The 15,973-nt window shown below is 35.6% G+C and overlaps 1 protein-coding gene across 4 annotated transcripts; it reads left to right on the top strand.

Moving 5' to 3' along the window:
* The first annotated feature begins 891 nt into the window (after positions 1-891).
* Positions 892-15,690, top strand: LOC106668793 (serine/threonine-protein phosphatase 6 regulatory ankyrin repeat subunit B-like). Of its 4 annotated transcripts, none has more exons than XM_014397891.2 (9): positions 892-1,375; positions 6,413-6,474; positions 9,912-10,282; positions 10,538-10,745; positions 11,267-11,593; positions 11,657-11,911; positions 11,983-12,158; positions 12,928-13,058; positions 13,109-15,690. In XM_014397891.2, the coding sequence occupies exons 3-9, from the start codon at positions 9,980-9,982 to the stop codon at positions 13,413-13,415; spliced, it is 1,707 nt and encodes a 568-aa protein (XP_014253377.1). In that variant the 5' UTR covers positions 892-1,375; positions 6,413-6,474; positions 9,912-9,979; the 3' UTR covers positions 13,416-15,690. The 4 variants fall into 4 exon arrangements, with proteins under 4 accessions (XP_014253377.1, XP_014253378.1, XP_014253375.1 ...); XM_014397889.2 differs by lacking the exon at positions 892-1,375 and adding an exon at positions 6,137-6,327; XM_014397890.2 differs by lacking the exon at positions 892-1,375 and adding an exon at positions 6,138-6,327 and having other exon boundaries at positions 13,118-13,445.
* The last annotated feature ends 283 nt before the right edge of the window (positions 15,691-15,973 follow it).

Here is a 15,973-nt window from a genome sequence, read left to right on the forward strand (position 1 = left end):
CAACGGAAAGAAAGGAAAGGAAAACAAAACTAAGAAACTTCGAAGACAGCCTAGAACAAAAGAATTGCAAGGACTACAAAGAAAGGTGGAAAAATACAAAGAAGAAGGCAGGATAGCGAGGCACACCTTACAAACGGGCCACACCTTCAAAGAAAACGTTAAAGTCCTCCATAAAGAAAAGTTTGGTAGAAAATTTAACACATTGGAAGCCCTAGAAATAAACTTATCAAATTACAACGAAGAAGTGGAAACATTGAACGACCAGTTGGATTTAGTGGATTCACCATTGTTTACTCGCTGGAGGACACTAACGTGACGTCAGGAGTGAGGCATAATGGGAACGACGAGCTCGTATAGAGGAAGAGACGTCAATGTTAACATATTATTAATTGATAAGTAGTGTTATTTGAACAAAATATAAATAACAAGGCTGTGAGTTAAGGGGTGAGTTGTACATAAATCTGAATTAAGAAGGGGAAAGAAAATGACATTGTTTTATGATGCTACAGGCTGAAGATGATTATAAAATAATTGAAAAGCTTCCCATTAAAATAAACCTGCTGGAACTAAAGGCTTATATTTATTTATAAAAAACACCATTATGGAGTTCCACAGCAAGAACGGTGCCACACTCAACATCTTAAAAAACTAATATATAAAAAATAGTTTCTAACAAACAAATTGTATACATATATCTGTGATAACTGGTTAATTATACTGGACTCGCTGATTTGGCCTGTCATATGCGTTTCAACTTTTCGCGACGTTCAATAAAACATTCCTGTTCGGGTGTGTCACCCTTAGCAAAACTCCCGAACCGTGACGTATCCATTACCTCAACACCAACAGTTTCCCTCCCGATTTACAGGAAAACTCCTCTTCCCGCGCTTATGCCTTCAATCCATCGCCTGCTGTCGGAGGGTCCACATCTCGGATTTCTTTGTCAACTCTCCCGAAGTATTGTGCAATGTACTCTTCTACTTGTGGAGTCGTGGTTCGTGAACATCATCTTCACTCGCCTCATTTTTACACGACGGGTTGTCACTTGCATCGTTTAATGTCCTTTCGAACATTTTACTCCCGACCGCATGGCCCCGGATCGTTCATCGTCTTTCCTTCTCCTAGTATCATCCCCTGCGTACTCCCCTATAGTTCTATGTTATTTCCAGTATAACCTTTTTCTCTTTTTTAAATTATCCTTCCATTCCTGAAAATCTATTCATCCCCTGAGACAGCCACGCAATGTCATTTCTGCTGCTGACTTTAGACCGGTACACTGTCCTATTTACCACCGAGAAGAAAATATCTTTCGCCTTGAGAACTTCATATTAAATCACCGTTCATCTTCAAGACTACAGGACATCCCACAAAAACAGTGAGTCTTCACTTATTCCTTTATTTAAATTATTCCTAAGTTGCACTTTCCATTATTCTATCTCCTAATCAATCGGGAATACCCGTTGGTGCCGAAACGTAAATTTCTTTATTAATTCAATCTCCTATCCCAGGCGACGTTCGCGCTCCATTTTTTAGGCGTTGGTGAACAATTCCATTAATAGTAAGTCTTTTAATAAATATTTACCAGACTAATTTTTCGAATGTCAGCCAGTAAAAAATCTCGTGCTAAATTACGAAACTGATTTGCTTGTTTATACAACAGAAAGAATACCCTTTCTTCTTTAAATTTACTTATTCATTTTTTATTTTCCATATTTGAATAGATATGTAAACATTTTTGGCTTGTTTTATCGGTTTGGTACTATTGTATATAAATCACGAAGTTCTGTGTCATGTATCAGTATTTCTTAGGTCAGCCATTGACTAATAGTGCAGGGAAAAGGGTTCACTCTGACCACACCAACTACTGACGACGGGGTTTAGCATTACAACCTTTGCTATCGCATGACAGTCAGGAGGCATTGCACCATTTACTTATTCATTTTTTATTTTCCATATTTGAATAGATATTTTGTTAAACATTTTTGGCTTGTTTTATCGGTTTGGTACTATTGTATATAAATCACGAAGTTCAGCGTCATGTATCAGCTCAATTTTCTTAGGTCAGCCATTGACTAATATGTGCAGGGAAAAGGTTTCACTCTGACCACACTAACTACTGACGACGGGGTTTAGCATTACTACCTTTGCTATCACATGACAGTCAGGAGGCTTGTACCATTTACTTAGTCATTTTTTGTTTTCCATATTTGAATAGATATTTTGTTAAACATTTTTGGCTTGTTTTATCGGTTTGGTATTATTGTATATAAATCACGAAGTTCCGTGTCATGTGTCAGTTCCATTTTCTTAGGTCAGCCATTGACTAATATGTGCAGGGAAAAGGTTTCACCCTGACCACACTAACTACTGACGACGGGGTTTAGCATTACAACCTTTGCTATCGCACGACAGTCAGGAGGCATTGCACCATTTACTTATTCATTTTTTATTTTCCATATTTGAATAGATATTTTGTTAAACATTTTTGGCTTGTTTTATCGGTTTGGTACTATTGTATATAAATCACGAAGTTCAGCGTCATGTATCAGTTCAATTTTCTTCGGTCAGCCGTTGACTAATATGTGCAGGGAAAAGGTTTCACTCTGACCACACCAACTACTGACGACGGGGTTTAGCATTACAACCTTTGCTATCGCATGACAGTCAGGAGACATTGCACCGTTGCATACCAACGAGGAGAGGTCCTCGAAGGGAGAGGACTGGGACAATGGACTGAGAAAATAACGCTGCTTGCAACGGACATCGAGAAAATCGTTGCCTGTAGGAGAAGACGGCAACCCGGAGGCAGCGAACTCAACCTCATGTAGTAGAAATTTGCTCTTGAGAAGTTAAGGCAGAACTTTTGAGAAAAAACAAAAGAGTTGTTTAGTGAGTTAAGACTGAAGGTGAATAAAAGATGACATAACCCGGCATTATTCTCCCGGAGACAGACAGGTCTACTCTAATAAATTAAACTACTAGTAAACATGTACTACAAAAGAATTCAGTCTTTTCTCACCGGTAGACATTACATATAAAGAGTGAACATGCGAAGCCCCCTACCAAAGAATAGCAATATCGTCGGTACCTCAAGGTAACGTCTGGGGACCTTACTTGATTTACATGCCAGACGTTCCAGCATCTTCCAATATGACCACGTTCGCAGGCGAGCATTCTATATTTGCCAACACAAAGCCAGGTGTCACAATTCTTCAAGCACGTGTAGAGACATCGAGATGTGGAAAAATAAAAGGAGAATGAATGTGAACCCCCAAAACTCAATCAAATCCACTTGGCAAATACTCCATAAAAAGGAAAAAGTTTTACTGTATATAAATAGATAAATAAACGATGAGCTGATCCACCAGATGACATCACCAGATTGAAAATGATGCTACAATACTAAAAAAAATTCGACATTCAATGAACACATCGGCAAACTTGTAGCGAGAATTCATCTCAAACATATTTATTGGAGTCACGTTTAAAAATTGCATCCCTCTCCCCACAATCTGGGAATAAAAATACTTTTGTACCTAGTATTGATTCGTCCCATATAAACCGAAACATATGCACTATAACCGAGTTGTTATTATGCCTCGTATCTACAGCTCCTTGGCATGTTGAAACTCGGCAATTTAAAGTCCTTGACATTCCCCGAAATGATAAAGCTATCATCAACAAGTCTCCACGCTTCCTCTACCTCTATTATGGTCGAATTCTGCAATCTCATGGAACGACGACCTCACTTCGGAGGAAGAGTGTAACAGAAAAGAACTGTCGATACATTAGCAAAACAAATGACATTCTATAAAAAGTGATGTTTTTAAAGGTGGTTTGCGACAGGAGTGCTCGTATCAATCCCCGGGGTATTTTGGGTTGGAATTTAGGGCCGCTGGGATGCGAAAAAGGGTTCATCGCATTCACAGCTTTGTTCGTCATTTGTCTCTGTTAGAAAGTAACTACTAAACTGCTCAAAAATGAATAAGGATATTTGTAATTTATTCTTATTCTATTTTTTATACAAACCGAAAACCAACTAACGTTAATCCTCATTTTTAATAACGGATGTACTTAAGAATAGTAAACTACTAATTTTGTAGACAAACACCTTTTCTCCATTTTAATCCAGTTGTATTCTTTTTAACCATGGAAAGACATCATCTTGCACCCGACGTTAGCAATATTATTGTGAGAATGAGTCATCGAGGTCACCGGCAAGTGGATATCGCAGAGGCAGTTGGGTTTCAAAGAGCTTGGCCTCCCGGGCTTTAGCCCGATTCGGAGAAGCTGAAAGTGCCTGTAGGAAGCGCAACATCTATGGAGTGAAATTCCTTATGAAATTAATGACTACTTTATTTACCTGTTAGTATGCCTAACAGGTACAAAGAGGTTTTACCTAACAGGACATTTTACACGGTATATATTGACCCTGAAACGTCCAAAAAGAAAGAAGAATTATTTCCCATTCATCAAGAACAGCCGTTGCCAGCTCTTCTAGATGGGTAGGACCTGGGTTTCACCGCCGTACAGTTCGCTTAAGTTGGTCCCAAATGTGTTCGATAGGGTTCAAATCTGGACTTCGAGCTGGCCACACCAAACATCCAATTCCAACTTCATTCAGGTAGTCATCCACAATTCGAGCTCTATGGGGCATGGCATTTATCCTGCATTATTTCTCTCTAGCCCCGAAGAACCCAACCTATCATAGAGCGATTTACGTTCAGTCTCCTGGCGACTTCATGCTGGGAATCTCCTTCCTCTAAGAATGTTATGACCCTGACACTTATATTCACTCAAATGCTGGGCCATTGAAAAAAAGGTTTAAGAATAAGTGTGTAGTGATTAGTGACCGTTAGTCGAGATTATTCAGAAATCGTGAGATGCGGTCTGGTGTGATGTAGGTTTCAGAAAAACATTTTCTTTATCCTGCCAACGTTTCGATCTTTATACATTGATTGAATATAAACAATATTTTTTTGCATTGTATAAATTCACTTTTTTCCACATCCTACATGTGTTTGGTAGGATGTGAAAAAAAAATGGATTTATACAATGCAAAATATTTTTTTTATATTCATTCAAAGTATTTCTACTCACTCGAAGTGTTTGTTTTCTGTTGTAATTGTACCATTCTTGCGTGTCGTGTTGAGAGTGCCAGTGACAATAATCCATATTTAGTAGTCATAATTGACCATATTAATTATTTTTTCATCTCAACCAAAACCTTAGATAAAAAGAATAATTAATTGTAATAATAAGAATCAAATGATATGAACGAAGGAAGAAAATTGACTGAAATAGATCTTTAGACGTATCAGAATGGAATGGCATAATGCTACTTTTCGTGCAAATGGGATTATTCAGTACAAAAGTAAAAGAAGTAAACAAAGCATTATTTACTGCTTATTCTCACTACAGTACCTCCCGATTACATTTAACTAACGCAGAAAGACAATAATTTAATTTTATACTCAATAAATTGAGTGGTGCATTAAATTTGTCCATTGGGGTTATCTGAAATCCAAATCTATTAATGTATTGATGTTCAATTTGTTATTTAGAAATCGTGAGATGCGGTCTGGTGTGATGTAGGTTCAGAAAAACATTTTCTTTGTCGTGCCAACGTTTCGATCTTTATTGAGATCATCTTCAGGGCTCAAAGTGTTTGTCTTCTGTGTAATTGTGTCATTCTTGCGTGTCGTGTCGAGAGTGCCCGTTCAATAGATAATTAAATGGAATGGAAACCTATATAACTCAACACCATTATTGGTTTTATTATTAATTATATAATGGACTGTAGCGCAAATTATAGTTTATAAAATAAAATATTTTTTACAAAGCTATCCAACGTGACAAATGACACGACAGAATTACTATTGTAGCTTATCTGCCGAATGAAGGCACTTCCATTGTACATTCGATTACTCGACTCGATTTGATGATTGCTTCTCCGTTTATGGAGTAAATTGAGCCGTTTTATAAATAGCGATGTAATAAAACAAAATAAAATAAATGCCAATTGAACGAAACAATAAAAATGAATTGATAAAAATGAGAAAATATAAAAAAACCGTTGTTCCAAGGTTGAAAGGCGCTGCAATCGCCTTGGCCGGGAAAGGGATCGTCCAACGTTTTTTCGTCTGTGATAACAGATTCTCCGATGGTTAACTCTACTTCCTCCTACCCCAGGCATGGATTATTTTCCATTTTCAACGCAATCCGCGGCATAATTTTTAAAAATTCTTTGAAACTAAAATAAAACAAACATGAATCAGTTCGCCGGCCGAATATTTTAACTGGATACATTATCTGTGAAATTAACATGTAATATTACCACTGTCTTCACTTCTGACAATTCAAAAAACGCTATTTAATCCATAATCCGGATCGTTTGTTTTGTTTTTTTCAGGTTCGACGGGTTTCAGTCGCAGCCCGAAGGAGATAAATCTATACGAAGGGTTGTCAAATTGGGTACTTTTAATTATTTTAACGTATTTAAGTTGTTTTATGATTATCTTTTAACCGAGCCTTACTTTTCTAAGGGCCAACATACTAACCCTTTCTTGAATGAACTTACACTTTTAGCAGCAACATAACTTAGATTTTCTTTTTAAAAAACAGAGTACATTATTTTAATTAATTATACTTTTAACCCTTCTCTACTACGGTGGTATTAGATCACTCATATAATACTGTTGGGTCGGATCTGATCCTCCATATTTTTGAACCATTTTTTCCCAAAAAACGCTTTGAACACGTAGAAAATGGATACTAATGTTTCTGTAAAGGAAGAAGATCACAAAATTAACAGCATTTCAACCAAATATAATTTTTATTTACAGATTAAAATCGGTTCTCAGTTCTGGTAAGTCAGTCTTAGAGTTTCAGACTCAAAAAATATTACAATTCTGTTATTCTGTTAGAAAATACATAAGTTGAACGACATATAAAAAATTTACATGAAATGACAAGAAAATAATCACAATCATCACAAAATTTCAAAATCGTAATCACAAACTTTCTTCATCGTAGGTCGAGGAACAGTCGGGGCAAATCAAAACTTTATGTTCCCCACACATCGATTTTTCACAGTATGCACAATATGAGTTTCCTTTCTTGTTGATGACGCAGAAGTCGTACCGTCTCCTTTTTTTGGTCATACTATTATCAGAAGATGCTGCCTGTCTTTTTAGCCTCTTGTCTAGCTGTTCACCTATCATCGCTCTTAAATTCCTCGGAAGACGTTCGTTAGTGAATCTTTTCTCCATCCATGGCTTAGCCAACGCAATGGGTAAATTTTTGAGAATCGTCAACCGTATCGTGTTAGGGTATGGCTAAAATGCAAAAAGGGTTAAATAATAAAAATTATTAGAGCATAAGTTATACTACGGTGGGGTTGAATCTGACCTACACATTTCTATTACAGTTGGGTCTGATCCAACCAAAGGGGGGATAAGTGAAGAACAGTATGTACTTTATCGATGTGTTCAAGCCAACAGCTTCCGCACGACTGAGGACGAGGTGCCCATGGATGACAGATTGAAGCGCACTATATGTTGGCCGTGGCGAGTCATAAAAATTTCACCTGGGTCGGATCCGACCCACCGTAGTAAAGGAGGGCTAATCTAAGGTCTTGGTTTAGTTGGAGAAGTCACAAACTGGATTCGAACCTACAACTTTTGGTTCAATACGCTGCTTCTCTATGTAGCACAATACCTCAAGTCGTGGGTTCGAATTCACGAATTCGTGACTTTTTCATCCCACCAAGACCTTATATAAAAAGTATAATTAACTAAAATAATTAATACAGTCAACTATGACTACTAAATACATATATGGATTTATGCATTATGTAAATTTTCTTCTTAGGATTTGCAAAACCTATCGCAAAGATTGTTATTCTCCTTTTTATTATTATTTTTTAAAATAAAAATACAGAGATAATCTAAAATGTGTGATGATTAGTGACGTTTGTCGATGATTATTCAGAAATCGTGAGTTGCGGTCTGGTTTGATGTAGGTTTCAGAAAAACATTTTCTTTATCGTGCCAACGTTTCGATCTTTATTGAGATCATCTTCAGGGCCTGGGATTTACAAACATTGTTTAAATTTAACAAATACATGTAGGATTAAGTGAATTTATACAACGCAAGAAAATTATTTTTTATATTCAATCAATTACGCAGAAAACAAACACTTTGATTGAGTGGAAGTACTTTGTACTTTACAGCAAGAAGTAACTCACTATTCACAAAAATTATAATAATGAAATACACTTTTTACGTATAAGTCATATCAAACGGTACAGAGTGGCATGCAGTTACAAAAAAAAAGTCTGCACACTCTCAGTATTAATGTCATAAAAGGGGTTTAAAAACAAATGGAAATATTACATTTTGAAACAATTGATTTTTTAAATTTAATATAGGCCTTTTATTTAATTTGATGTGTTTTGAAGTTTGTCAAACCACTTAAATACACTTATGGACCAATTTAACGCACCACTCAATTTATTGAATTTACAATTAAATCCATTATCTTTCATTAGTTACTGGCAATTAAGAGCTATCATAGCCAAAATGAACAGTAAATAAGGTTTTGTTTAATTTCGTTCAACACTTAATAGCTGCAATGAAGATGTAGACATTATTTATTATTATTATATTGTATAACATTGTGCTCCTCTTCAATTCTGAAATTGTATTTTAAATATGATTGCTTCCTATATATAACAAAAATAAAAACTGTAAGTAGTACACGAAATTAGATTGTGGTGAATGTAGATTTTTTTTTTTTTTTTTTTTAACCAATTCAAGGTACTTGTGTCCCATATGAATTTTTACACTCCCTAGTTTGCAGAACCTATGTTTAGCTTGATCATTTAAAACAGGTTTGTTTTGTCTAATGCATTTCAACTTTTTACCATGTCCCGTTTGGATTTATGTGATATTTTGTTTTGTCAAGTCCTTTTTGTATGTTGGTTGTGTACGATGAAAGGAGTGCGTCATTTGCTGTCTTTGTTGATGTATAGGATTAGTTGGGTGTTAAATGGTTGGAAATGATCAAGTGACAGGTTGACATCCCCAGATCTCATAAAGATTTTTTAAAAAATTATTTTTTAAAGAAAGGAAGCGGTAATGTGTCTCTTCTATGGTTCCATGCCCTATTATTAATAAAATATGTTATTTATGTTCCCGTTCTGTGTTTGGATATATAAGAAAACTAGCTTTTACCAGCGATTTTGTTCACGCAGGACTCTATTTTAATGTATGATTTTAATGCGATGCAGAAGCTAGTACGGCTTTCTAATACAACGTCCTGTTTCTCAAATTCTTCTCCTATTCAGCTCACTTCGGTCTATACATTATAAAAAAATTGTCCATATGATCCCCTTAGGGATCGAATTTCATAAATTTCTTTCTTTGCGGCTATCCGTGTCATTATAGGAATGAACTGTTGAACTTTCTGCCCTTTAGATCCAGCGATTTCTTACATAGGATAGTATCTGTTAGTCAGTCAGTCATGGAACTGTTTTGTATATACAGATTGGTTCCATTTTCTTGTGCATTGTGTTCAGTTAACAGACTTGAGGAAAAACTGGTCTGGGAAAAATTATTAAAAGAATAATAAACATTACTTACTACATATTAATAGGAAAAAAAGATATCTTCTAACAAATAAAGTCAAAAGTTGAAATGTTTTTGACAGATGAAAACAACAAGGGTAGGCAGATGAAAATGATCAGACAGATTCATCATCCGCAGACCCCAAAACATTTTATATAATGAAAATTTCTAGGTCTCTTTCTTGAATGTTTGAGTTTAAGAAGATAGGAAGGTCTCATACTCATAAACTCAATTATTAATTGTAGGCTGATCTCAACATAACTAACTTGCATTTTTATCAGGTGAAAGCATAATTCACTCAGGGAAATCAGAGTTGTCGACAGCCGCCTCCAATGGTGATATCGAATTGATGAAGCGCCTGCTGAACTCCGCTGAGAGTCATGAAGAAGTGCCAAAGAACAACAAAAATAAGTTTGGGAGCAAAATTAAATGGAGAAAAGAGATGTCCACTGCGAACCACGGTTACTTCGTTGTTGTCCATGACAGTGACACTTCTACTACCTCCGACAAGTCCTTTCAGGATAAAAATCAAAACCAGGAACTATCCTGCTTGAAAAGGCACGGCTCTGAAGAGACGACTACACCCGAGGGAATGGACAAGCTCGAGTGGGATATGGAACTGGAGCAGTCAGTTGAAAACCCAGTTGAACAAGTAATTTTATGCATTTTTTAATATTTTTTTGTTTTATTTATTAACTAAATTGAAATCTATTTGGTTATTGATTTAATAATTCTTAACGATTACAATCAGTTACTTTAAATTATATATATGTATAATGATATTTTGTGGGTACGTTTGAATTCATTGAAGGATTAAGTTTTATAATTGAGTGTAAATTAAATTTTCTCTAAATTTAAAAAAATTATTCTATTCATTCAATTAATCCATTATTTATTTTTTATTTAGGATCAAGATGATGTATGGTCTAGTCAGTATCGATGGTATGCAAAAATACTCGCCAGAATTACTCAGAATGTTGAGTACACTCCTTCAAATTCAACAAAATGTTCCAATGTGAATGACGTCAATTTCCAAGATCAGATGGGTCGGTGTGCTATTCATTATGCAGCAGATGCTGGTCATCTAGCGGCAGTTAAACTCCTACTGAAATCAGGCAAGTCCTTGGACATTATCTTTTAGTATTAGTTAAGAAATAGGTGTTCTCTTATTTCCTTGTTCCATTATGTTTAAAAGTCTATTAATAACATTTGACTTAAGGTTGATTATATTATAATGTATTGTGGTATTGCAAGAGGACTGAATTTAATGAAAACTTACCTGAGATTTTAATGAAATCGCCATTGCAGGATATTATATTTATGCATGTAAGGTTTACTATACATGGCTTGCTTTGAGGCTGGTGGAAAGCATTATTAAAAATTAGTGATAAATTTAAAAATCTGAAGCAGAAAGTATCATTTGATGACTTTTAGATCGCTTTTTATTGGTGAATTGCTATGATGTTAATATGTGTTTGCCAAACATCCTATTGAGTCAACTACTTTATAATGCATGCCAAACCAGTGCATTGCCCCAATTAATATACCATTTGGCATGGACACCAAAAGTTCTCTTGTTAAATAGTTTTTTAAAAATGTGATTATTATTATTATTATTATTATTTTTTTTTTTTAGGTTCAAAGGTGGATGTCAGTGATCTTGACAACTTAACCCCACTACATTTGGCAGCAAATCGTGGTGCATTACCAGTGGTTCAAGCTCTTCTTGAGCATGGCGCTCTAGTTGATAAACGGTCCACAGATAAATTAACCCCTCTTCATTATGCATCTTCCCGGGGTCATACGGATGTTGTAATGACTCTTATTAAATTCCGGGCCAGTTTGGATTCACTCGACAGCGGTGACCGGACGCCTTTAGCCTTAGCTGCATCGAGAGATCTATACCATGTTGTTAAAGTGTTAGTGGAATCAGGTGCTAAAGTCAATATAGAAGATGTAAAAGGTTTGAATTTAAAATTAAGTTGTCTATTATCAATTGAATATATTTTATGTATATGCATTGTAGGGTATACATCACTGTGTGAAGCTGTTTGGCACAAGAATGTCCCAATGACACAACTATTGCTTGACTATGGAGCAAAACTTACCCCGACTCCGTACCTCCTGCACTATGCAATTCTTCATAGGCACTTGGAAATGGTTAAGGTTCTCTTAAATGCTGGTGCGATTGTAAATATAAGAGATGACAGAGGTTCGACTCCTCTTATTGTAGCTGTTAAAACAGCTCAACCTGAAATTATAAAACTTTTATTAAACTATGGTAAGCTTTATTTTATTTTATTTATTTTTTACAACTGGTGAATTACAATTCTTGCAATACCATACTTGTAGGTGCATATGTGGATTTTTGTGGTGGGCTTTCTTGGAAAACACCATTAATAACAGCCATTGAAAATAAAGAAAATCCTGACTTAAGAGTAATTCCAGAGCTAATAGAAGGGGGTGCTAATATTGATAAATCGTGCTGGTCTCTGACCCCTGTGGCAACAGCACTTTTATTGGAGAAGGTATGTTTCATTTTGATTTGCTTATAAATATTCACATACACTTAAAGACAAAAAAAATTATATTTTGTTGTATATTGAAAATTAGGATTTTTAATTGTTATATTAATTACAATTTTCTAATTTTAACATAAATGAAATGAAATGAGTTTTAATAAAAACTATTTAATTATGTTGGGTTGAAAGAAAACCAAAACACTGGAAAATTCTTTAGTGATAGTATAAATTAACTAAGAACTCTTAAACTTTTTTCTTTCCTCTTTTTTCTTTTTTCCATTGCCCACTTATACACTTTCACTAGCTGCCATGGGGCAGCCCGGGGTTGGTGAGCGGAGCCCTTGCTAGTATTATATTATCATATTGTTTTCTATAAAGCGTTGGAGTAGTATACAAATTATATTTTCTAGCGAGCCCGCCAAAAATTGAGAGAAGTATTTTAAAATAAATAAAAAACATCAGCTCCAAATAAATAAGCTAAAAAACTTCACTTCTCTCAATTTTTGGCGGGCTCGCTAGAAAATATAATTTGTACACTACTCCAATGCTTTATAGAAAACAATTGAGAATTACTAGTGTAATTGATAATAAAACTCATTACATCATGTAGTAGTTTTTTGGGAACATGCATAAAAATCGCCCTTTTTCCCACAGTGTTCTAGTAGTAGAAAGGGGGAGACCTCAAGAGAAAATATCAGAATTAAACTTTTTATAGTTTGTAGCACACTGTATTTTAATAGATGCTGGTTTTCAGAATAGATTTCTAAAATTTCAGATAGATGTGACTGTAATGCTTTTAGCTTATGGTGCATCCTTAGACATAGTTGAAGATGGTAGCTCAGATCCAATGAACTTTGCTCGATCCATTAACAGTGTACATTCTGTTCGTGCAATGACATATGTCGGGTAAGTTTAAATCTTTATGAACAATGGCATTTTTTTATCTAATATAACAGTATTAACAGGTATGACCTACGCAAATGTGATGACATTATCTTCAATTATGATGCCTTGCAACATGCAGCAAACTCGATATTGTCTTGCTCTGCCGGTGTGCACGAATGGCTGCTTTATCTCAAATTTAATCCATTGAGACTCACCGAAATATCAAGGATAGCAGTCCGTTTGCTGAAACCGCAAGAGATGCTCATGCCAAAATTTGTTTCTTCGTTAGGACTTCCATCAGTACTTGTAAACTACCTTATGTTGTCTGACATCCGGATAATTCCAGGCATTAATGGTCCAAGTGTTAGATTACAGTGAGACATTTCAAACAATGGCTACAATCGAGGTAACATGTATTAATATTAAATTTTTGAATTGACAAAATGATGTTATCAATGGATCAGCGTCCATTAAATTCAGCGTAGAGTTGTTGTAACAATGAGTAAAAGGTTTATTTTAAAAGCAACTTAGAAGAAACTTAGATTTCTATTCACTAATTTTTGCCTTGTTGGCTAAGGTCATTTTCTCGAGGTCATTACTAATGAAAATGGAAAAGTTATATTCATCCCTTATGCAACTGTCCGATTACAGTTAGTGCAATTACCAGGGCTCAGTAAAAAGGTGTTTGCTATGTTAGATCATTTACAAGAAAATTAGTCACTATATATCAATATTTATCAAAATATAAAGTTACACAGTTTAATGCAACCATGTATATTTCAAGGAGAAAAAGGAAAAACAGAATAATTTAACTTTGTGAGTAATATAACAGTATAAATTCTTTAAACAGTAATTCAATTAAGTGATAGTGGAATGAATATAACTAATAACATATAACTAACTCTTCTCTCTGTGCATCTTTGTATTGAATTCACTGACTTAAGCGGCCCATATACGCTCAATACTATTGCACAATATTTTGACGGAGGCCCTACACTGTACAATATTTTGATTTGTGCAATAAATTGTATCGTATGCAGGCAATATTGATGGTTGTGCAATATATTGCACAATTGCGAGCACAGATGTACAACCTTCAAGGCAATATATTGTGCAATTAGTTCCAACCAGAATTTCATGTAGTGAAGTCATGTTGAGTGATATTGATTTGTGTTGTGTGATTATTGCTGTGGGGGGTGCCAGTGCGAAAAAGAAGTAGAGCTTGCAAAAAGGCAGGAAATGGACCAAACAGTGGCTAATTGATAGGGAAAAGTACACCCACGAAAAATTACTTAATGAACTGAGAGTGTCTGAACCAGATGACTTTCGCAACTTTTTACGGATGAACGGCGAAATATTCGATGAACTGCTCGCTTTGGTTACTCCTCAAATTGAGAAAAATGACACTATCATGCATGATGCTATTCCTGCAAGTCAACGGTTATCCATAACCCTACGATATCCGTTTTAGTTCTTTTTGGAAGTTTGTTCTCAAAGAATTAATTTTTTTCACTACTTCTTGTTTATCAGCCTCCGGATATTTTTCGCGGTATTTTTCTAACAACACTTCATACTGCTCCCCCTTCTTCGCACGATTAGTATAATCTTTACACTTCACATCCCACAGAGCTGGAAGGCCACGATAAACGTCAATCAATTCGAAAATGAATTGCCTATCAGCTTCCTTGGCAGCCATGACGACGCGTACTCTACCATGTGTTGATACTGACTGATGGGATATTGCGCAATATTGCCTACAGACGGCACAACCTTTTCCCGTTTGCACAATATATTTTCAAGGATTTGAATTTAGCACAATATATTGCACAACCTTTCAATTTCGACTACACACAATCAACTATATTGCGCAATAATATAGCCACTTTAGTGTGTGTTTGTAACTTTTTAAAAATTGAGCTGATCATTGTAATGATAACTAAGCTATAAGGGGATTGAAAATTGTTATGAAATCATAATAAAATGCCTAATACATCAAATAGATTGACCTTAAACTCCCAGATGTTAGATATGTAGTTTTCAAATTCTCTCCGGCCTTTCAAATGTTTGGTTTGAATGAGAAAATTTTTCCCTCGTATAATATTTCTAAGCATAATTTCTGGCAGATGTTTTAGAACTATTCAAGTCTTCCGAGAAAGTGATCACAGTATGAAACTTAGCAGAGTTGTGCTTAGTAGGTTTTGACATTTTTAAAAAGATATTTTCATTATAAATGAAAGACTCATCATTTATTTCTGAAAACTTGTAATCATTTGTAACCCCGGGGTCCGGGAAGAAGAGGTATGGGCTAAATGAATCGCGCTAATTTCTAATGCTATTTTATTCAACAGAACTATGCAATTTACAATCAAGCGTCTTCTTATGAACTACTTATAGGTAATTAAAACTCGGCAAAAGGGGGGAAGCTGGATAGAACTACTAGGGTCTTAACAGGAAATGATTGGCGCCACCACTCTTATCAATACAGGCACTCACCGCTTATTCCTGCCACGAGGAGAGTCCACCACATCACACAAATTTTATTTCGAACTGTTCCCTCTGACTTCTCGACGTCTACTGACCCCTATTGTTTCCGTTCACCCGAGGCCGGGTTGCTGACATAGCACCTAGGTCCCCCTTTTGCCGACACTGTTTCTTATTATCCTACTTACAAACATTAAATCTACTTAAAACAATATTTGACATTTTATTTTATAAATCTTCCCATCACCGGTTACAATTCACTCCCCTCTGTTTGAAGTGGTTGCTTCCCTTTGGAACAACCACTCCTAAACTATTAAGTCTAACACTATACACTACTCCACCTCACCACTGTTCCACTTGATGACCTCTTCCAAGGTTGGTGTTGGCCAATCTTTTCTCTGGCCGGCACTCTTATCGCCTTCCCGCGATGTCTCCACCACCAGGCTGCCGGTCCG

This window comes from Cimex lectularius, unplaced genomic scaffold (genome assembly GCF_000648675.2).
Source record: "Cimex lectularius strain Harlan isolate CLEC.00 unplaced genomic scaffold, Clec_2.1 scaffold155, whole genome shotgun sequence".
Taxonomy (NCBI): Eukaryota; Metazoa; Arthropoda; class Insecta; order Hemiptera; family Cimicidae; genus Cimex; species Cimex lectularius.

Coding starts and splice junctions, on each gene's coding strand:
- LOC106668793 (XM_014397889.2), top strand. Junction 6,475..9,911: donor ACGAAGGGTTGTCAAATTGG/GTACTTTTAATT, acceptor CATTTTTATCAG/GTGAAAGCATAATTCACTCA. Junction 10,283..10,537: donor TTGAAAACCCAGTTGAACAA/GTAATTTTATGC, acceptor TTTTTTATTTAG/GATCAAGATGATGTATGGTC.